Here is a 22,002-nt window from a genome sequence, read left to right on the forward strand (position 1 = left end):
TGAAGGCTAAGTTCCTGAAGCATCGTTTTTGATAGGAAACGCAATCAATAGTAATTATAGCTCTGCATATCAATCTGTAATCTCTCCTGCAATTTCTTTATATAGCTAACTGTAGTAAACAAGAACAAAGTGCTTTATATCTGCTGAGTTAGATAAAATTGCCAGTTTTAAAGGCAAGCAATTTTATTATTGTTAGCTTATGGGTTAGTTTGAAAGGGTACATGCTGGACTAAAACAAGCTACTGCTAAGTGATTAGGATGGTTTGAGCTAAGCTAAACTCTGTGATTTTTTACCTAAACAAAACACATGCAAGTAAGATAGTGCATATCATAACTTTCAGCCGACACATTATGCTCAGATGAAAAGAAATTTTGTGGGTGAAAGCAACAGAAGTTTTGTTTTTACCAAATCAAAATACATAATACCTGCCCTTAGGTTTAGTTCCTCTAACTTAGGGGTATTATACCAGTAACTAAAAAAAATAGAAAAAATAATGCAGCACTTCTCTCTAAGGTAGATGATCTGCTTTAAGTAAAAATAACTTCCTTGTAGTGGCATTCTAAGCTTTATACTGATTTGCTCTGCACAGCATCGAACTGCAACATTTAATAAATAATGCAATCACAAAATTGCATATACTGAAAAATGGAAAATTGGATCACCTGTCTATCTAAAAATCAGTATTCAAACACAGGAGTGATAGGGTAGAAGCTGGAAAAAAACAAACATGAGTTTTCTCAAGATGTTTCTTTAGCTTAATAATTACTCATGAATGTCTTATATTCTCCTATGTAATCTAAGAATTAGCCTATCAGTTTGGTTATTTGTAATAGTAAGTAATACCCTCTAGTGGTATACAGAGGAAAAGAAGCCAGACAAAGAATAATTACTTTCTTTTTTTATCATGAAAAAGGCTAAATGACATTTTCAGTTGTATAACATAGGGTTTCACTGTCCTGTCGAGAAGTGTGTTAACATGGAAAATGCACTGCAAGCATTAGACTTGAGTTAGATCTGGGTTTAGTTACAACCGCTGGGTCTAGAATATGATCTGGACCACTAGAAGTCTTGAATCACTTGTTTGCAGACAAAACAAATTGCCACTGCAACACTTAAGAGTCTGAAAAGAGTGGTTCTAGTGATGCCCAGGTCAGAGAGATCTGTCCTCACATCTGAGGGCTACATTTAATTCCTACTCCCTAAAAGTAACTCTACAGGCAAAATAGGAATACTCATTATTCTCCAATATTGGAGTGTAATAAAGTCTGTATTTCCAGAGTCCATGTGCAGTTCAGAGTTCATTATAAAAAAAAGATTTTCTGAAGAAGCTCATAATCAGGGTTTCCTGCAGTTACCAGATCTTTTGTTTTATTTGCCAATTGGCAAAGGTTCATAGATTGAGGTGAAAACTGACAGTGCTGGAGAAAAAGATCCAACAAATGCCCCTCTTGCCAAGAAAAAACTTACGAAAAGACGTGTGTATATACACTTGAATCTTTTCCAGAAGCCCAGTCTACTAATGTAAAGTCATCTAGGTCCATTTTGAAATAATCTTTGTTTCCATAAACAAAATATCCCTAAGTAATGACAATATCCAGGAACTTCTTTACTCTGAAGTAGCATGTCAATGTACAGTATTTGTCATGATGTGATGACACCTGACTAGTATCGTATCATTCTCATTGTCACTTTGGTTTTGCCCTTCTCCTGCAGCCCCATTATTGCTACAAGATTTAAAAGCTTTTGGTAGTTTGTCATGATTTTCCCCACCCCTCCAAGAGGAAGGATCCCGTACTGTTCAGGTATCACACTGCTTCAGACTTTAAATCAGCTTCTGAACTAATGTTAAGCAAGGCGGTAGTCAGAAGCCAATTATTTTAAGGCCTCATGAAGGAAGGATTTACTATGCCTTATCTTTCTGAGCTGTAGTAATTCTCTATTATGTTCCTGGCATTAGTTCAGCTACTGCAGGGTCTTGGACCAGTGTAATCTTCAATACCTCTAGTTATCTCCTTATTACTTATTTTCTTATGCTGCAGCAAACCAATCTCTACTCTCTTTATCCTCTTCTAAAGGATATAATAAAGGAAGGAAAAACATTGCCCATCTCCCCAGCTGGTGTAACTTCACTGGTACTAATATAGTATAGCATCTAATTAAACTCACCAACTTTCAGACTCCACATCATGGTTAATAAAGCTGAGACAGTAGTTTAAAAAGTTCTGACAAGGATTTATTAATTTATGCTTGTGAACAAATGTGTCTGACAGTTGAATGATAAGATTGCCATACTCTGTACAGAGATCTTTTTTTTCTAGAAATCTTCTTTCCACTGTGTTGACAGAACCTGCAGTATAGAAGTAGTTCAGGAGTGGGTGTCAGTTCACAGACTCTAACCCAGTTACAAAGATGGCTGCATGCCCAGATGAGATGAAGGTTCAGACTTTCTTGCTACTGTTCCTGTTTCAGTATGTTCAATCTTGCTGAAAAACCAATCAAGCTGTCTGACACCTGGAACAGGAGGGAGACACTAGGTGTTACCTTCCTGTGTTAAGCTGGCTAGGAAGTTTTATTACCAAAAACAAAAGGGAAAAAAAAAATCTTGAAAAGCTATTTCAAGCTAAAAGCTGGAAGGAAAGAAGCTAGACAAGCTGAGCCTTCTGTGCCTTTTTTCTGTCCATGCTGAAGGTTGAGAAAAGTCTCCTTCAATGGAGGAAGATGGCAGTTCTGTGGTTACTTTAAAAATGCTGCTTTCTAGTAGGTGGGCAGATACTGACTGTAAGTAGCATTTTGTGCAGAACACTTGCAGATGGGCAGATACGGGCTGTGAATGGCATTTTGTGCAGAACACTTATTTTTCAAACTTTTAAATATTGATTTATGTATATAAGAAAGACATATAAAATCTCTAAGTATTTTCTCCAAGCCTTAATTTCCTCATTCACTGGCAAAAAAATAAATATTAAAGTTTTCTAATCTTCACTTGAATTGTCAAATTCCTCCCAGTCTGATACACTCATAACTTCCGATGGAAAGTCAAGGTGATACTTCACGCGGTCTGCATGCCATTCTGAGAACCATTTCTCCGTTTCCATTAAAATAGCCCTGGGCAAAGTGAGGACGCAGGCAGCCATCCCAGAAATATCATCCTCCAACTGGGGTCCTTCCTCCCAGCAGTCTCTCTCTGCATCGTAAATGTGGACATAGTCCATGCGGATTCCTCTGTTGTGGGATCTGCCTCCCAATACATAGATCCTGTTGGCTAAGACTGCAATACCTGGCTCTCCATGTCCCGCAGGAAGTGGACACACATTTGTCCACTGATCAGTGCTTGGCCTATAGCAGGCAACCTGTAAAAAAAAGAGAGATTAGCCAAAATCAAACTTGTATCTTAGTGACAGAGCTTGGCCATATGGCAAACTATTTAGGAAGCCATGCAATATCATCAGTCTTTTGACAGGGTGTTGATAATAGAGCGTATCACTATGTAGTAGAAGTACAGTACTCAGCAGAAAACTTTGCATAGTTGCCATATCGCTTTGAATCATAACTTCTGACCGTGCTGCTGGGGTAACAGCTGTATGTCATTCAAAAAATGCATACAAAAGTGAACGAGATGGGGACACATGCTAATATAAGCTCAAGCATAATGCATCTATTTGCATTAGGAAAAAATGGGCTGGAACATACAAATATGACAAATCTGTTAAGCTGTCTCTGCACCATATGTTGGGAAATTTTAGATTTCATTGTGTACCTACTTAGCTGACTGCTTTTATCTGTAAGCATCTTGTTATAATTCAGATACACTTTTCAGCTAGATTTAATTCTGCCATCTTCATTGGCTTTATAAGAGCAGTTATTTTTTCTGTCTTCTTTTCATGTCTCTAGCAGTTCTAGAAGCTGGAATAAGACTCAAGAGAATTCTCTGCAGCCATCACTTATCATCAGGCACTGTACATTTAATTGCATTATACAATTGCCTTCCAACATAACAACTCTGACCTGCAGTTACACATTGGTAATTCAAAAGTCCTTGACTTAGAAAAAAATGCACATGAGCAGACAATGTAAAATAAATTAGTTGATGTACTACTTATTGGGTGTGTGTATGTCAATGCATGTTATCCATCAAAGATGTTTTAAAATTGGTAAGAATTCCGAGTGCTAGAGCTTTAATGCTTTGTGGGTTAGTGCGTTCGAGAAAGACAGCAGTAAATAAATCCTTGCAAGTTCTGCAGCTGAGTGGGGGAGAGCTGGTGCACTAGCTGTTGCAGGGCAGACAGTTTTATTTGCATACATTGTAGGAGAAAGACACTACGTCAGAGTGCAAGCATCCATAAGAAACAGGCTCTTCCAAGAAAGACGCAGGTATGACATGCTCTCACCTGGTGAACATCCCTTCTATAGCCAGAATCATTGTTGCTTCCTCCAATTACATAGAGCTTTCCTAGCAGTGCAGCCATCCCATGCCAAGCGCGTCTCACTGGACCATCTGCTAAAATGTCCCAGCGGTCAGTCTTTGGGTCATAACATTGTAGCTCCTTCAAATAGTCTTCTCCTCTCCTCCCACAGGTAATATACATTTTCCCATCCAGTGCTGCTCCAGCATGTGCATAGACCTGTATCACCACATGGGAAAGCAAGAGGTTGAGGTCTGGATTTACGCATTTCTCCCGGTTTCAAAGTATGGAATAGACATTAAGACATTCTTCATGACTTATGCAGATATCAAAATCTGGAAGGATTTTCTTATACACAATTCCCTTCTAGGTGATTATGCTGTAAGTTTGAGTTTCTAAATGAAATACACTAAAATTTCTACAACTTCCAGAACTGCAGTGGGTTCTCATTCTTTATTGTTCCTTGGTTAGAAGATCATTCATACTATTACTTTTCTCCCTAGTCTACTTGGAAGCGATTCTGTTTGAGATTTTTCTTACACAAGCAGTATTATCAGGAATGCAAGGTATTCTACTTAGTACTACTTAATTGGATTTTAAGGCTTTTTATATTCTTGGCATTGACAAACATTTATTATTTGTGACCTCATGCAAGCCGTTTATCCTCTTCTGCCTCTGCATCTCTTCTGTAAAATTACAGTAATATAGTTTTAAGGTGACCTGAGATTCTCAATTGAGATGCATTATGAAATCACAAATATTATTTTGTGCTGGTCACCTAACCCAAAGCTTTTAAAAGGTGTAGTAGAAATCAGCATAGTTTCTTGAATGATTACTCAGGATTTTAGTTTTCTTTCCTAACTGAGATTCATCAGGCAGTTGTTTGTGTTCATCTTCCTCCTTTGCAACACTTTTAACCTGAAAATGGAAATTGTTGCCTTTTTTAGCAGTATTAGAACATAGAACAAACTTTTCCACTCATAACCACAATTGCCATGTCACTACACCATTGCCTGGTTCTGGGGGTCATGACTGCTAGTTTGGCAGCTGCTGTTCTAGAAGGATAAATGGTACCGATGACAAAAGATAGCTGTTCACTCATGTATATCAAATAAGTAATGACCTTACGTTAGCTGACTGAGATGTGATTCTGCATCACATAAACTACTGTCACCAGAACTTGTTACCCAATCTCAGTTCTGTCCAGGAACTAAGTAGTCTGTAGAAACTCATGTATCTTCTTACTGGGGCATTATCTCTTCTGATCAGGAGTAAAGCACGTTGTCAGGACTGTGAGAAGCTTGCACTACTGTGGCTCATAGTTTACCTGCCTAGGAGGAATGGGAACTTCCTATTCGCAGAGGTTATGTGTTCAATTTTAAAAGGTTGTAAGGATTACCACAATAAAGGTGCAGGGGAAAACAACAAGAAAAGAGGAAAAATAAGTATTTAAATTAAAAATTGAATTCACATATATTATTATTCTCCTTTCTTGATATTCATTTATCCCATATACAGAAGTTACTGTTTCCCATCCGAATATCAGCATGTTTAAAGCTACGCATAAGAAAAGCACCTAAAAAGATGAAATCAGGAATTGGGGAACTGTAGTAGTGTGTGTGGCTAATGCACTCCTTACCTCCTTCTTCAGAGGTGTCACATATTCCCAAGTGTTGCTTTTAGGGTCATACCTCTCCACTTCCCTCAGGTCTTCATGGTAATCTCGGCCTGCGACAGCATAGATATAGTTGTCCACAACACAGACACTGAGGTCAGCATGCTCTTGCTGTAGGGACTGGATCTGGAACCATTTGTTATGTCGTGGGTCATACCTTGTAAAAGAATGGGATCAAAGAAAGTGATTCATACAGCCACAGAATCCTTGCTGGAATACCAGACAGCACCATAGATGTGGGTTACTGTACTGCCTTTGGCTGAAATTGAGCTCAGCTGTAAGTGGAGTGAAATTTGGCCTTGTCAGCATTTTATTATTAGCAAAGTTGTTTTATTCCATTTTTAGAAGATGTATTTTAGCTGATATAATCATGCTATAAAAGACTAGGTTTTCCATTATCTTATGCAGTGCTGTCAGGTTATACATCAAAATCTCTGCTTGCACAAAGCCATTCTACAAGGTAAACCAGTCTAATAATAGCACAAAGACTGAATCTGGATCTTCAAGAGGCCAAGAAGGGCACAAATATGTTGTGGGTTCTTTGATTATTTTCCCCAAATATCTGCTGCTCAAGTGAACCTCGTGATTAATTTTCAGATCAAAATATCTATCTGGCCTGGAAATTTTTGTTACAGAGAAAAACGGTTGTGAAGTGAAACTATGCATGCCATAAAATAAGGGCAACTCAGCTAAAATTAGTAAAAATGACCACATTATAAAGACAAACGGTTTTCTATCTAGTTTTGCAACGTAATGGGCATTAAGATCCTTCCTCCTGTTCTTTTCCCTGGCACACAGGCACTTAAGAGGACCTTGGAATGCTGCTGTTGTGCACACAAATTCTCAATAATCAAACAGTAATAGTGTTTAATGTAAAAATCCTTTTTGGTATCTAAATCCCTTTATATTGGGATCAAAACTACACATAGAGGACTTTGAGAAAATCCTAGTTCAAGAGCATCTAGACAAACTAGGATTCTAGTGAATCCTAGTTCATTACTGCTTCCCACACCTTTAATACTTCCTCCCTCCAGCAGAAGAAAGCAGCACATGTAATACTCTTGAATGAGTAGCTCTTCCTACCCTGCCAGGCTTGGCTTTGTCCCATAAGCACTGCTGGAAGCTCCCTGTTACTATGAATTTCATTTCTTTGTTTCATGTGTTTTCTTTCAGTGAGGCCCCTGCTTAGTTCCTACTCTTTTGGCTATCAAGTGTGTAGACTGCACTACTGTCTTACTGTCTCTGAGATGGACAACAGGGTGGTAATAAAAATAATAGCAGGATTATCCTTATCTTACCTCCAACACCTTGACTCTGCTCGAAAACCACTTACATTGTTGTCTCCGCCAATTAAATATACAAAATTATTGAGAACAGCAATCCCCTGGTTGGACATTCTGGGGGCTAGTGCAGCTGTAAAGTGCCTCCACTCTCCCAACAAGGGGTTCAGATACTTGGCTTGATCACTGAGGACAATGGATGGAGTAGAATGCATCCCTCCAAATCCCACTACACACTGGAACTCTGATCTTAGCTGTGTCTGGGAGCTTTGAAGCATTGGCTGAAGACATTCATTCTTGTGGTACATTAATGCATCTGCGACTGTATCTTTCAAAGGACATGAACTTAATTTGTCATGAAGTCTTTGCAGGATCTGGGGTTCCATCAGAGGAAAACGAACTGTCTCAAGTAGCTTAAGGGGCTCCATCAGGGAGACCTGATCTGTCTCCAGTTGCTCTGGAGAATAATGATAAAAAAGTGCCCCATCATAAACTTCAAACTCATTGTTAACCTCCAAGCGGTTGCTGCTGAGAAGGGAGTAGACCTTCTGCAAGGGCAGCTGTCGGTACACTTGTGTCCTTGAGAAAGCTGAAAAGTTCTTCAAAATGTAGGAGTCCAGCTGATCACTCAAATGTCTCAAGTCATAATGGTCAGCTAGTCTGTATACATCAAGGATGTTCTCTTCGTCTACCCAGGACATGAGAAAATCACAACAGAACTTAATGACTTCTGGAATCTGCAAGAGAAAGATATTTTTCATGTCAGACACCACTTGCCTCACCTCACACTCAAGAGACAGGTGACACAAGCCTGGGATGACTATAAATCGTCCACAAGACAACGGCTATCCTCACAGTCCAATCACCACATTCACTTGTGCCCAATTCACCTTTCTTCAGAGAAACAGAATTCAACATGAGTGTGTAGACGAATATAATACAGTAGCCACACTATACTGCAAACCTATGAGTTTGGCTTCAGGTGCAGCAGCAATGTGTCTTCCAAGGCACATGGGACACTGGACAGCCAGGCTGCCTGGTTTGTTAGTATGGCACCGAGCTGCAGGCTGCCTGGCAGGCAGTCATGAAAACGGAAGGCAGGGAGGACGTGGAGAAAGCCAGGTTTACAGCCACTCCGGATTTGTTCTTTCAGAGCACTACAGACACACTGTATCAAAGACTATATCTGTAACAAACATATCTGCATCACTCAAAAGCACAGGAAGCCATTTTAAAGGAAAATTAGTATTTAGTGTTGTTTTCTGAATACAGTTTGAAGTTCTATCTGACAGGAGGGACTACTGGCAAATAAAGAACTAACTGCTGTCCAAGTGCCCCTCTGCTAACAAAGTGGTGCTAAGTGCATAGAAACCAATCAAAGCAAGCACTCAGAAAGTTTAAGATTTAGCACCAAAGGCTTGTGCAGTGCTTAGCTGCAGGGGAAATTAGAGAAAAAAGAACTTATCTTAAAGGCACATGAACTCTGAACTTAGTGCAGAAACCATGGTGGTAGGATTTCCTGTAGTGACGGGGTCAGGGGAGGTTATGTGCCTGTGGACTCAACCTGAGGAAGATCTTCAGCTGCACAATTTCTGAGCAGCAAGCCCTGTCTTCTACCGTAGGCCAGAGGTATTCCATTCTAGGGAAGCTTTCATAAGCACATCAGTGGAAGTGAGTGCTTTATAAAAGTCTTCTAGATGAAATGGTAAATGTTTATAATAAAACCAGTGGCACAAATGAAAGGTCCAAGTACTCATTCATTGTTCTTACTATTGCATAGTTAGTTCCAGTGGACACACCATCCCAAAGAAATTCTTCTTATCATACCCAGGCTCTCACTCACCCCCTAACCCTCCATCTCTCATTGTTGCTTTTGTTTCTTGCTTCTTTTGTGTCACATCTCCCAGTACCTCACCTGAAGCTGACAGGCTGCAGCTAAGGTTTCCTGTACACTGTTAACACTGAGTTCCAGCTCAGAAGTGTAAATGAAGTTCAAGATTTTACACATTGCATTGTAGGAGATGCCATGAATATGAACTTCTTCTTGTTCCATCTCTCTCAGTCCTCCTGCAAACATTCCTCTGTAAAAAAGACAATGGTACATGGTTTGGCAGATTTGCATTGAAGCTATTTTCAGTTTACTTATCTTATGTTGTCCTGGAAACATAAAAAAATACTCAGAAAGATAAAAAACTAGCCAGACACTTTTATGGAATTACCTCTTCTGTAAACCAATGATACAAAAAGTACAGGCGTTTAGGACCTAGCAAAGTAATACTCTTCATTCTGCAGAAAAACATAGGGGCCATCTGAAAGGCATGATTCATAGTCACAGGACTTAAATACAGACCCAGTACATATGGATAGTCAGTAGGCAGAGGTAGATACTCTGGGTGTGGGGGAAGAGGAAAAACAGAGGAAGTTGGGATGGCAGGTAAATTTGTTCCAGAGCAGTTCTTCCTCCAGTCAGAAGTTTGTCTGGATTGCCTTGGGATTTGTTTGTTCGCTCTATGAAAATAAAGTCAGTTCAAGAAACTGCTAGTCAAATTGACCAGGGGAGTGCCTGATTTAATGGACAGCAAGTCACACTACAGGCATGTAACAGAGGAGTGACCCACTTCCAGTGACTTCTTGTGTATTATGAAATGATCACCACAATGGGCAAAGTCTTACAAGGCTAATGATATGTTAAAAGCCACGCAGAGTGCATGTATGCAAAAGACACCTGTTCAGATAGTCTCTCCTCTTTATATACCTCCAAGTACCACAGGCAGTGAATTTAGTGGAGGTAAGCTCAGTGTGAAGGAACAAGAGCTTTATTTCTGTAGAGAAATAACAGAGAGATTAATAAAGCCATACTTCTTATTTTGAAACACATTCAGCTCCATCTTACGGGCCTGATTTTACATCAGAAGCAGTGTGCCAAGACAGAAGACTTGGATGTTGCAGGTTTGAGTAACATTTAGACACATGCTTGTTACTGCCGTACTGAAGTGTACCTGAAATAGTCACAGGATGCAGCTAGAAGTATCCGATGAGCCTCAATAGGTTTCTCTTCCACTACCAGAACTACATCGAAGAGGATGCTGCTGTCTCGGAGAGATACCAAGCCACTGAGCAAGGCCTGAGAGTGCTCTGCACTGCGGTATGTGTTGCTGGTGCGCTGCTGAAGGGAGGGCTCGAGTTGAGCTTTGTGTGGCTGAGTCAGCTCCTGATCCTCCGCCATCCCAGGCAGAAATGCTTAGCCACCAGCTGTAGCAGAATGAAATCTGTGAGACAACAGAATCAGCAAAGGTTTGTGCCTTTTGCTTTACAAATGGTCCTCTGACCCCCGCCTGTCACAGAAAATAAATCAAACCAACTCTTCAGTCAATGGAGAGACAGTTCTACCCTGAAGAAATTATTCTGAATGATGATACTGGAAATAGACAGGTGTACATCAGCATAGCAAAGTGGCAGAACATGGTTTTTCAAACAAGTATTCTGACTTCTGGGTTTTCACTCCAAGCATCAGAGTATGCAGCATGTGCGGATACTTTTTTTTCTTAGCAAGAGTTTCGCTTCCCAACCCATTGCCAGAACCCTTTGTTTCTTCTGCATTTCTGCATCATTTATAACAAAGAATGGACATAATTTTTGCCAAATTCAAAATTGCCTAATACCCTCAGATAACTTTGCTGCAATATAAACTGCACTTCTGTCTTTCTCTTGATATTTTACCACAGAACCTAAAAGCTCTCCTCTCTTCCTGTCTTTGCTTTTTATAGAATCATAGAATGGTAAGGGTTGGAAGGGACCTTAAAGATCATCTGGTTCTAAGCCCCCTGCCATAAGCAGGGACATCTTCCACCAGACCAGGTTGCTTAGAGCTCCATCCAACCTGGCCTTAAACACTGCCAGGGAGGGGGCAGCCACAGCTGCTCTGGGCAACCTGTGCCAGTGCTCACCACCCTCATGGGGAAGAATTTCTTCCTAATCTCTAATCTAAATCTGCCCTCTTTTAGTTTACAGCCATTCCCCCTTGTCCTGTCACTACACACCCTTGTGAAAAGCCCCTCTCCTTCCTTCCTGTCGTCCTCTTCACGCACTGGCAGGCTGCTGTAAGGTCACCCCAGAGCTTTCTCTTCTCCAGGCTGAACAGCCCCAACTCTCTTAGCCTGTCCTCGTAGGAGAGGTGCTCTAGCCCTCTGATCATCTTCGTGGCCCTTTTTCATTTTCCTTAGCTGAGCACATTTCCGAATGTCATTCTATAAAATACTGTATGAAACTGTAGGCTTTGAAGTGAGTTTCTTTATTGTGACAACTTCAAGCTAGCATGCACAACTGCTTTCCAATTCACCGTGACTCCCTGCAGAGAGAGGGCGTTTCTTCCAGTGTAGGCCCTTGTCGAGGGCTATCCTTTACCTTTTTCTAGGGCTGCCACTGACACTGCAGGAAGGTCCCCTATGGCACATGGGGAAACACCTGTAAAAACCTAGCTGGAAGTGATTGTGTTTCATGTCTGTGGTTAAGCTCTCAAAATCTCATGAGTCCTCTTCTACCATCCTGTAATTTACCCTTTCCATTGTCTTTGAAGAATCAGAAGTTTTAGCAGTTAGAGCTCATAGACTCTATCCAGTTGTCAGAGCGCATTAAAAAAACGCATTAGGAAAAAGGAAATAACTTGGCTGATACGGCTGCTTAAGACACAGTTGTAATAGGCTCTGCTCTTGGGGCTGGGAAATAGCTTAGTGGCACAAGGGATAGTCACAAGAAGTTATCAGCAGTCAGAAAGGCAAAAGCAGAACAAAGCCGGCAAATCCAAACAGACAGTGAAGAAACAGAACCATTGTTTAATCGTGCCAGCCACAAATGGCGAAGGCAGCACTGGAGCTCTCTCAAAGTACTGCAAGGTATTCTGTGTATGGTCAGCGAGGAAGGAGCTATCTGGGTGACACCAAGAGATAAAAATGTTCATTGTCCTGCCTGAGGGAAGTTATCCTACACTGTCCAAAACAAAAGGGAGGTAGGTGGCATTGCATCATAAATGGGATGGAAAAAAGGCTGAAAAAGCATATTAATGGTTGTCTGCTCTTTGCCAGCAAAACCAAGACAGCCAGCTCAGAAGAGGACCTCTGATGAGACAGCCTTCTAGGGAGCACATTCAGGTCGATAATATAGGGGAAACTATCCATCATCAGCTGAAGAGATGAGTAATGGATGTTTTTTCATGATAGGTAGATGCTTTTCCTACAAATAAGATGACTGCTTTTGAAGCAGACAAAACATTACTGTATCATTTGATTTGCTCCTGAAGAATACTAAGAGTGATGGATTGAGGCAAAGGAGATAATATAGTAAAAAAGGCAAGTGAAGGAGTGTTACTAGATGTTGATCAGAAAATTCCCATTTCACTAAAAGGGAATAAATGCAGCAAAACCAAAGTAGGGTGATATATGGTCCAAATGAGGAACAGATTCAGATAAACCACATTAAATCTGTTAAAGCGGTTTAATGTGGTTAACACTCCAGAGTTAATGTGGTTAATGCTCAAAAAAAGGCTGCATCTTTTCAGCAGCTTACAGAGCTATACCAAAAGAAATCTCTATGAGAGTAAAATCATTGTATCAAAAAGCAGAAGTAAATGTAACAAATGTACTATTTTCTGAATTCAAAGACTTTTGTTGGGTACAAAGAGCATGACCTTTGATACAATCTTCCAGTGTGTCATATCGTATAGCCGTTGGTGGAAGAAATAAGTGAGATATATTAAACTGCACAGGCCATTGAACCCATGTACCAAGTGTTAGCAAAGAAACGTATTGTAGGAGAAGTGGCTTCCTGAGAGAGGGAGAGAGAGAGAGAGAGAGACATGCGGGGAAAAGTGGGAAACCTGTATAATTATCCCAAGCCTTTACTTAAATCTGTCTTTAATTAATATAATTGTAGACAGTACTATTCAGAATACATTCTGTATCCAAAGAATCTTAAAAAGGAACAGAAAGGGGATGAAGCTTTCAGCAAGTAATGCCCCAGAAGAGATCCGATCTTACAAATACAGTAACTGGAACCAGGAAGATTAAATGGTATTATGAAAGAGGTAAATTAAGAAAAAAAAAAAAAAAAATAATTCAGGGATTCTGAAGCCCGTACAAGCATCAGAATCTGCAGAGCTTTCAGTGACACACGGGGCTGTGTTGGAGATCTGAAGGGAGTTTATCTCACTGCTAGTTCTACTAGATACAGGCTTGAATTATCCCACAACTGTTAGCAAGAGCTGAACAAACCAGCCCTTCTAGCAGACCTGTGGTAAGACCAGTGTGGTCAAACATAGATGCTGGGAGTGCAGCTGAACCATCCTCCACAGCTGATTTTTGGCTAGTCAACAGCTGAGCCTACAGGTATCTTGCTGTACTCCGTTTTCTGAATTTTGGCAGTCTCTACTTGTTCTCAATGTCTGCCCCTGGATTGTATCTTGGCTGTCACTGGTGAGCTGGACTGTCCTCAGGGTGGTCACTCATGCATGTACACCAACACAAGAGCTGCCTTGTGTGCTTGGAACACAGAGCCACTATGACATAGAAATTCACCCCTCGCTATAGCTGCCTGTGAGTACTTTACCACCCACAGTTATTTGCTGCTAACCAGTTTTGGGTGTGCCAGTGGTGCTGTGGAAGAAGGGTAGAATACTACTGAGCAAGTACAGTGTATGTGGTCTAAAACCTGCCAGCACTTGTAAGCTCTTTTTGTACATGGATACATGAAATTTCTTAATTACACTGTGGCTACTCAGAAAACCTATATCCTGTCATGTCTCCCTACTCTCCTAAATTGGGCTGCAAGGCTCATAAACTAAGTATGAATGCCTATTGTCATAGTTTTAACCAGTGGTAACATACCACTCTAGCAAAATTCTCACTGCTATGATTTTTATGAATTGTTGGCTACTTATAAAATTAAAGGTGAGCATTTATGGTATTAATCCATAACAGCTGACTGACATAGGTAGTTAAGTCCTCTTCTTTGAGCCAAAAGCCAAGGAAAGCCTCTTAACTTGTACCTAGGTAGTCTTAGGATTTAGTAGACAAGAACTTTAAGAGAAGGAAGACTTGTGGGGGATGGCCAGCAAGACTCACTTAGCTGATTACTGAGTGCCTTCAGCTTTGTAGTAGTTGCACAAGGAGCAGCTGGGGTTGGGTGGGTAGGAAGTTACAAGGAGTGGTTGTTGAAGCAGGGTTAATGGGGTTGTGTTGTGGGCTTCTTGGAAGGAAAGTGTGGTGTTCTTGGCATTTGAGTTTTTCTGGATTAAATGCAGTGTGCTTGGTGAGCTGATAGTTCTGTGTATTTCTGAGTATTGTTTTAAGTGCTGACTACAAATCTGCTGGGGAGGGCTACTGGTATTAGCACAGCATCTCGCTTCTTGGACTGTGCGGTCTAATTGTGACCTGTGTGTTTTATGCCTTTGTTATGTTTTATGCCTTTGTTACTGTCTAAAAATCTGGTAGCCCAAAGGGTGGAAGTGTGCTATTTTATGTGCGGTGTACCAGCTGCGTGGTGCGAATGACTGTTAACATATCTAGGAACGGTTATGCCTTGTAAGTGTCCATCAGTCTTAAAAATTACATGGAAATTTACTCAGTAACCTCTGTATATTTTGAGCTGAAAATAATTTAATCCTATCTCCTCAAACTTGTATTTTGCTTAATCTTTATTGCCCTTTATAAAAAAAAAAATCTAAATGTAGTACAAGCAGTATAGTTCTGAATGGAGAGACAGAACAGGCTTGTTCTGCCTCTTGCATGCTGCAGAAAAACTTCTATTTACTGTTTTTCCTTCCTGACCACTCAGGAACTTTGCTGGCTTTTAGGGCTTGAGACACCATTTTCACAGGCTCCCATATCTATCCCTGTAAATGAAGGAGCTGTAGGCAGGCCCTTGTGAGCTAACATAAACGCACAGCCCCTTGAACCATGCAGCTAAGTTGCCTCTATCCTGAGCCTCTCTACTGCCAGCTTCTTGCTTCTAGGATGTTCTTGAGGCCTCTCTGTTCTCTTACTTCTGTTACTGAGAAACTAGCTCTGTGACTGAGCCAAGTTCCTAGAAATACGAGGAATAACTTTTTTTTCTCTCCTCTTGTGCAAGTTTCTCGGTGCTGGTCAGCTGTTAACAGTGGGACTCAGTGGCTGAATATTGCAGGACTGACCCTAAGGTGGAAGAGATGAGGAACTCTTTCTGTTCACTGTGCTTCTTCAACAGTAGCAAAGACAAAAAGAATGGTCTCATGTGCTGTGGGACACTGCCTCCAGAAACAAGGGATGGCAAGTCCTTGTTCCACCCACTTTGAAACGGCAGAGAAAATCAGACTAGAGATTTTCTTAGCTGGCTGCACAAGGTATTTGAGACTGAAGTTATGTTGGTCTGAATTTGTCTTTTAGAGGACATGGGTTAATGTAGTGATTAATTTTAGAGTATTACAATTGAGTGCCCAGTACATAAAGAGGAAAGAGGCATATGAGGTCAATAATTGTACGAGCACTTCCACAAGCAATGCTAATGTCAGAAGACATGCACTGTTTGGTCACTTTAAGGAGCTGAAAAAACACACAAAAAAAATCCCCTATAAATGGTAAAATCCTCACGGCTACCTAGAAAGACATGACTTCTCTTTTTCAACAGACTGAAATTTTCTATATTCTGTCCTGGATTCCATTTAGGAACCAGGAGAAAGCAGCCATGCCTTGCAATGGTAGACATGGAGGCAGCATGAAGGAAATCTAGTATTTCCTTCTATTTTCTGTACTAAATTCAAAGTTCAGTATATCACTAGTGGTCTTTTGTAACAAGCTATGGACACAGTGGAAGTTACAGTGTGTCAGCGGCTTGCTGACAGCTCTATGTGATTGTCCTGTATTCAGACTCCATTACCACAACATGCTTCTGCAGATTACTTGTATGAAAAAAGTAGAAGTCTTAGGCTTCTGTTTATTCAACTGAAATAACTGCTTATCTGTACATGAAAAGAGATGTGTTGTTTGGTTTTTTTTAAACAAAATCCCCTCTCTGATTAACAATGGAATATTTGCATTCACAACAAAGGTATGTGGTTTATGACCACGGAGATTGGCACTGGGGCAGGAGGAATTGCATCTTGATCATTCAAATGGCAGAATGGTGAGAGACTGGTATGCTGGCTTGCTCTTGTGCTCACTGAAAATCCTCATGCTTTGTGTAAGCACACAGGGTACAGGAATGGAGTAGCTCAACTAGAATGGGGAAAGGAAAAGTTAAAGGCATGGTAAAACAGATGTGGTAGAAGAGAATGCAGCATCTGTCCTACCCGAATTTTTAAGTGCAAAGCAATTGTTACACCACAGTGTTTGTGTGCTGCACCAGTAAAGAACATTCTGGGAGTGGGAATTCACACGGCTTACAGCACACACTTCCGAGGTTGAGAACAGTCTTCCGCTTCCCTAAGAATCGATCTGTGCTGTACCTGGGAGCACTTTGCAGCAGCTGGGTCAGGACATACGTCCTGGATGCATCCTGCCACCATTATAGATACACTCAGCCTTTATTTTCTGATGAGATACGTTGTGCACTGATCCTGTTATTTAAACGTAGTGTAGATCACTTACAGTGCTGAAGTCTGTTATTGGTATTGCACTGTATGATATACACCTAGACAAGTATTCACCCCTTCTATGGCTAGCACCCATGTCCTACAGTGATGCTTATGAGTGTGTGGTGTGCGGGTGGGTTGTGGGGTTTTTTTGTACAGTTGTGCTGACAGCCTTGATTCTCTGCTGTAGAAAAATGGCTGGATGCAGGAAGGATTATCCAAGTTCGTTTCTATGGCAACTCAGACATTTTTGTACTGAAGAGCTCACGGCTGTCAGTTACATCTCTACTAAGTGGTGTCTTATGTAGATAGTGATATTTTCTTGTGCATCAGCTGTGCCCAAAATAAACTACAGCTTGCTGGTGTCGGGTATCTGAATCTGTGTAGCTTACTGCCATATGGACAGGTGGTTCAAGCTTGGTGAGGGTCCCATGCTTTTTTAGAATTGTGGAATAATTTAGGCTGGAAATAAACTTGGGAGGTCTCTAGTCCAATCTCCTGCTCAAAGCAGGGAAAACTTCAAAATCAGGTCAGGATGCTGAGAGCCTTGTCTAGTCAAGCGCACAATCTCCATCCTTGTCAATAATTGGAAAACTGAGTGCTTAACCATCAAATTTGTTTTCTTCTTTATCCTGTTTGAATTTCCTTTCCTGAAATTTGTGACACTTCCCTCTCATCCTTGGCACCATGCAGCACCAAGAAAAGTTTGGCTCTACGTTTTCCCATACCTATTAGATAGCTTAAAAAATGGCAACTGGTTCTCACTTTAGCTTTTCCTTCTCTGTATTGAACAAACCCAGCCTTCTTGCCTTGCATGCACTTGTATCTCCTCGTGCGTGCTGCTGCCCTGTGTGGTGGTCCTCCACTGAACTCAGAGGTTTTTCTTCCAGCATGGAGCTCAAAGCACAACCCAGTATGAAGTTGGCCCCGGTTGGAGGAATTGTATTCAACTTGGCTGCTCACCAGGACCCTCAGGGCTCTTTTCGCAAAGCTGACTTCTTGCTAGGCTTCTCTCCAACCTGCTCTGATATATGGAGTTACTCTGACCCACGTGCATGACTTCACTTTTGCTGTTGAAATTTATGTGGTTCCTCTTGGTCCATTCTCAAAGCTTGCTGATGCCCCTCAGCTGCAGCTCTGTTCTTTCTTGCAGGCCATCTTCTTCACAGTTTTTTTCTAATACAGAGCAACCAGTATGGTGTGCTGATTGTGATCCAAATAGATTAGGCCCTTAAAAGTCTTACTGCATTGAAGGAAGTTTAAAATCTATGCCCCAAGGCTTCCCACACCTTCATATCTCCCTACAGAGTAACAATTAGGATCTAAGCCAGGCTTCAGCCAAAAGCTCGACAAGATACAAGCCTAGAACAAAATGCTAGTTATGCTGACTCTCAGGGGTTGCAAATGCAGACAGACAGAACCTGGCTATGTACCAAAATTATAACAGGGCAGAGGGCACACAAACAAACAGATCAACTAGTCAGGGAGTGTGCAGAATGGGGAGGCAGCTGGGTGCCTGCCAAAATAATTCAGAAAACAGATGTGATGCCACAAACAATGCAAACTGAAAAGCAAAACTGTTGTTCATTCTAAACAAAGTGCAAATACTCCAGTAATTCAACTACTATATAACAATTTGTAATGGGCACTTGTAAGACTGTTTGCTACATAGAAGACAATTGAGTACACCATTATATGTAGACAAGACTTAAGACAGTTTCATTCTTTTTGAAGAAAAAGGGAAGAGGGGTGAAGGAAAACCAGAGGCTTTGCTCAGCAGTGCTTCTTTCAGAATTGTTCCTCTATGCATTCACAACTGCAAAAAAGAAAAACCTTCCTGAAATACCACTTCACTTTAGGAACCTTCTACAAATATGGGAAACCACCCTAACGACTCCTTTTGACTTGAGTCACCCACACAAAGAAAGGAAGACATCTGGTAGTATATAATGTCTCAGCATTGATTTTGAACACTCATCAAATGATGAGATGCTCTTACTAGGTCTATACATACCATATTTCTTTGAGTCACTAATGGAAATATGCAAGCACACCACTCTGGGCTGAATTTCTGAGCCACTTTCAGTTTCTAGCATTAGTAGTATACTTGAAGTGTGGGAGGAAACCAAAAGGTGTGGTTTGGGAAACAGCTTTTGCAAACTATGCTGCCTCAGAAATTTTGGCATTTGTTCCTTTCAGCAAACACCTGGGGTTTTTTTTCCAAGCCAATTACAAGTTATTTCTAAGACATATTGAGAATAAAACATCTCATATTTAATATGTATATGGCAAAACTCCCATGAAATGAATGTTTATTAATACAGATATTTTAAAATGTTTTTTCCCCATGAACAGTAGCATAACCTAAAGAGTATGAGCTTTCTAACTTGAATATTTTGCCTTATCTATGAGTAATTTGGAACTTACTAGATTCATAGAATTGTAAAGATTTCTGTGGTGCATTTTTTCCCTTTATTCCTAATCTTGAAACAAGATTTGCTTTTCATCTGAGTCTTTCAATAGTTTTGTTCTGGTCTGGATGGAGCAGCTGCTTGTCTTTAAAGAAAGGAGTGTTAACCAACTATATTCAGGCAGGGTGTACCTGCTTGCCCTAAAAACAAGTGGCCTGCCACTAAAGCTCCATCTTTTTCACAGAATCGTAGAATGGTTTGTGTTAGAAGGGACCTTACAGACCATCCAGTTCCAACCCCCGTGCCATCAGCAGGGACATCTTCCACCAGACCAGGTTGCTCAAAGCCCCGTCCAACCTGGCCTTGAAACACTGCCAGGGAGGGGGCAGCCACAGCTGCTCTGAGCAACCTGTGCCAGTAGCCCGCCACCCTCACAGTAAAGAATTTCTTTCTTATATCTAATCTAAATCTCCCCTCTTTCAGCTTGAAGCCATTACCCCTTGTCCTATCACTCCATGCCCTTGTAAAAAGTCCCTCCCAAGCTTTCTTGTACCTTCAGGTACTGGCAGGCTGCAATCAGGTCTTCCAGCGCAGCTCTCTGAGCCTGTCCTTGTAGGAGAGGTGTTCCAGCCCTCAGATCATTTTTGTGGCCTCCTCTGGCATCGCTCCATCAGGTTCATGTCTGTCCTGTGCTGAGGGCTCCAGAGCTGGACGTAGGACTCCCAGTGGGGTCTCACCAGAGAGGAGCAGAGGGGCAGAATCCCCTCCCTCGCCCTGCTGCCCACGCTGCTCTTGGTGCAGCCCAAGGTATGGTTGGCCTGCTGGGCTGCGAGTGCACACTGCCAGATTTTTCCCCAGTCAGGAGGTAGCGTTGTTTTTTTGTCCAGATAGGTCTGTTAAATCTGTGAGGAATATGTTATTTTGACACATTTGTTTTAATTCTCCTGAGAACTCTTAGAAAGCCCCTCAAAAATCCTAAAGTCTTTTCCATAATAACAGAATCACAGAATGTTAGGGGTTGGAAGGGACCTCTGTGGGTCATCTAGTCCGTAATAAGAACAACACTTTTTAGAATGAAGCTTCTACAACATCAAGCTCTCTTAAGTAATAACTATGCAAAAATTGACAGTTTATAAATTAGCTAATTGTATATGTTCTATGAATCTTGAGAGACTCTGCTAGTTGGCAAGACTTGAACCTGCTTTGTTGAACTGCTTAAACCACAACATGAATTTTTAATAGTCTAAAATACAATGAGAAAAAAAAAGTAATTAATTCTGTGCCAACTACAACAATTAAGTGACTTGGAACAGAGCAAAGACCTCTTCCAGCATGCTCCAGCTCCGACTGCTGTATCAAACGTGAATTAATTCATACTATTGACATTAATTTTATTCCTGCAGGGATCTGTGGGGTTACCCCCCTGCCCCATACCCTATGCACCTCCCATCAGGAACACACAAGGAGCAGTTTTCTCTGCAGGGGAAGGCTACCTGGAGCTGCGCGGCATTAAAAGAGCCAGCCTGACTCTACACTAACCCTGTGATGAAGAGGTGAAAGCCAGTTCAAGCGCGCTTCTGGTTTTACTTTCCCTTCCTCTGCTGAAAATGCCCTTGGAGGTCCCGAGACTCGGCAGCCTCCTCCTTGCTCATCCCCCCTCCCGTGCGGGCTTTGCGCGGGGCCCTGCCGGGACATCCCGGGGGGCTTCCTGCAGGCAGCAGGGCCCTCGCTGCAGCCGTGGCCTGGCTGGGGGGGCCTCGGTGGCTTCGCACGGACAGCAGGGCCTTGGCCTCGCCGGGAGGAGGGCGGCCGTGGGGCCTGCAGATCCCGCGCCGTGCCTGCCGGGCTGCCCCCCCCGACTCGCTGCCTTACTCGGCCCCGCTGGGGGACCGGCTGAGGCCGCTGCCGGGGCCGGCTGGGGGGGGCCGCCTCCCCGGGAGCACCGGGCGGCCCAGCCGGGGGCCTGCCGTCCCCTCTCCCCCGCCGCCGCCCCCGCCCCCACCCCCACCACCTACCGAGAGCGGCGGCGGCGGCCTCCGCCAGTGGCTTCCGCCTTCATGTGCGACCCGGAAATCACGGCGACCACGCGTGACGCGCCCGCCCGCGAGGGAGGGGCGGCCGCGGCCGGAACCGGGGCGGGCGAGAGCCCGCAGCGTCACCGGGGCCCCGGCCGCGCTGCGGTGTCCCTCGGCGCAGGCGTGTCAGCCTCGAGCGGGGCCTGGGGCTGCGGACGGCCGCAGTCCCTCGGTGTCGGGGCCCGGGCCGCTACAGCGGGTGGTGTGCCCAGGGCGGGACTACGCTTCCCAGCGAGCCCCGCGCCGAGCCGCCCGCTCTCGCGAGAGGTGGCCGGACTGGCGCCGGGACTTCATTCCCCTCACGCCTTCAGCGTGCCGGAAGCGGGCGCGCGGTACTTCCGCGGTGGTGTGTGGCGGAGCGGCGGCGGGGCTCGGCGTTCGCGGGGGTGGCGGGGATGGACGTGACCGGGCCCGAGACCGACTGGCGCAGCACCAACTTCCGGCAGAAGCTCGTCAGCCAGATGTGAGTGCGGGCCGCGGTCTCGCCGCTGAGTAGGCCGCAGGCGGGCCGCAGCCGCTGCCAGAGGGGCTTCAGTGGCTGCCGCTGCCCCCGGGGCCG

At 42.9% G+C, this 22,002-nt stretch overlaps 2 protein-coding genes across 9 annotated transcripts in view; one reads left to right on the top strand and one right to left on the bottom strand.

The window, feature by feature from the left end:
* Nucleotides 1–2,212: 2,212 nt before the first annotated feature.
* Nucleotides 2,213–21,641, bottom strand: KLHL22 (kelch like family member 22). Of its 5 annotated transcripts, XM_075434904.1 has the most exons (9): nt 21,384–21,641; nt 19,922–20,270; nt 10,359–10,628; nt 9,275–9,440; nt 7,378–8,096; nt 6,044–6,236; nt 4,390–4,623; nt 3,279–3,351; nt 2,213–2,512 (listed from the first exon to the last, which is right to left on the bottom strand). In XM_075434904.1, exons 3-9 carry the CDS (start codon nt 10,583–10,585, stop codon nt 2,403–2,405), a joined length of 1,722 nt encoding a protein of 573 aa, XP_075291019.1. In that variant the 5' UTR covers nt 10,586–10,628; nt 19,922–20,270; nt 21,384–21,641; the 3' UTR covers nt 2,213–2,402. The 5 variants fall into 5 exon arrangements, with proteins under 5 accessions (XP_075291019.1, XP_075291016.1, XP_075291015.1 ...); XM_075434901.1 differs by having other exon boundaries at nt 2,420–3,351; nt 10,359–10,611; nt 21,384–21,638; XM_075434900.1 differs by having other exon boundaries at nt 2,420–3,351; nt 21,384–21,638.
* Nucleotides 21,571–22,002, top strand: part of MED15 (mediator complex subunit 15) — a 29,023-nt gene continuing 28,591 nt past the window's right edge. The window contains exon 1 of one of the 4 annotated variants that reach the window (XM_075434898.1): nt 21,571–21,906. In XM_075434898.1, coding sequence (XP_075291013.1) covers nt 21,839–21,906 — 68 coding nt within the window. In that variant the 5' untranslated portion in view covers nt 21,571–21,838. The remainder of the gene's footprint in view (nt 21,907–22,002) is intronic. The other 3 variants (XM_075434897.1, XM_075434896.1, XM_075434899.1) reach the window with 3 other exon arrangements.

This window comes from Opisthocomus hoazin, chromosome 13, assembly GCF_030867145.1.
Source record: "Opisthocomus hoazin isolate bOpiHoa1 chromosome 13, bOpiHoa1.hap1, whole genome shotgun sequence".
Classification (NCBI taxonomy): Eukaryota; Metazoa; Chordata; class Aves; order Opisthocomiformes; family Opisthocomidae; genus Opisthocomus; species Opisthocomus hoazin.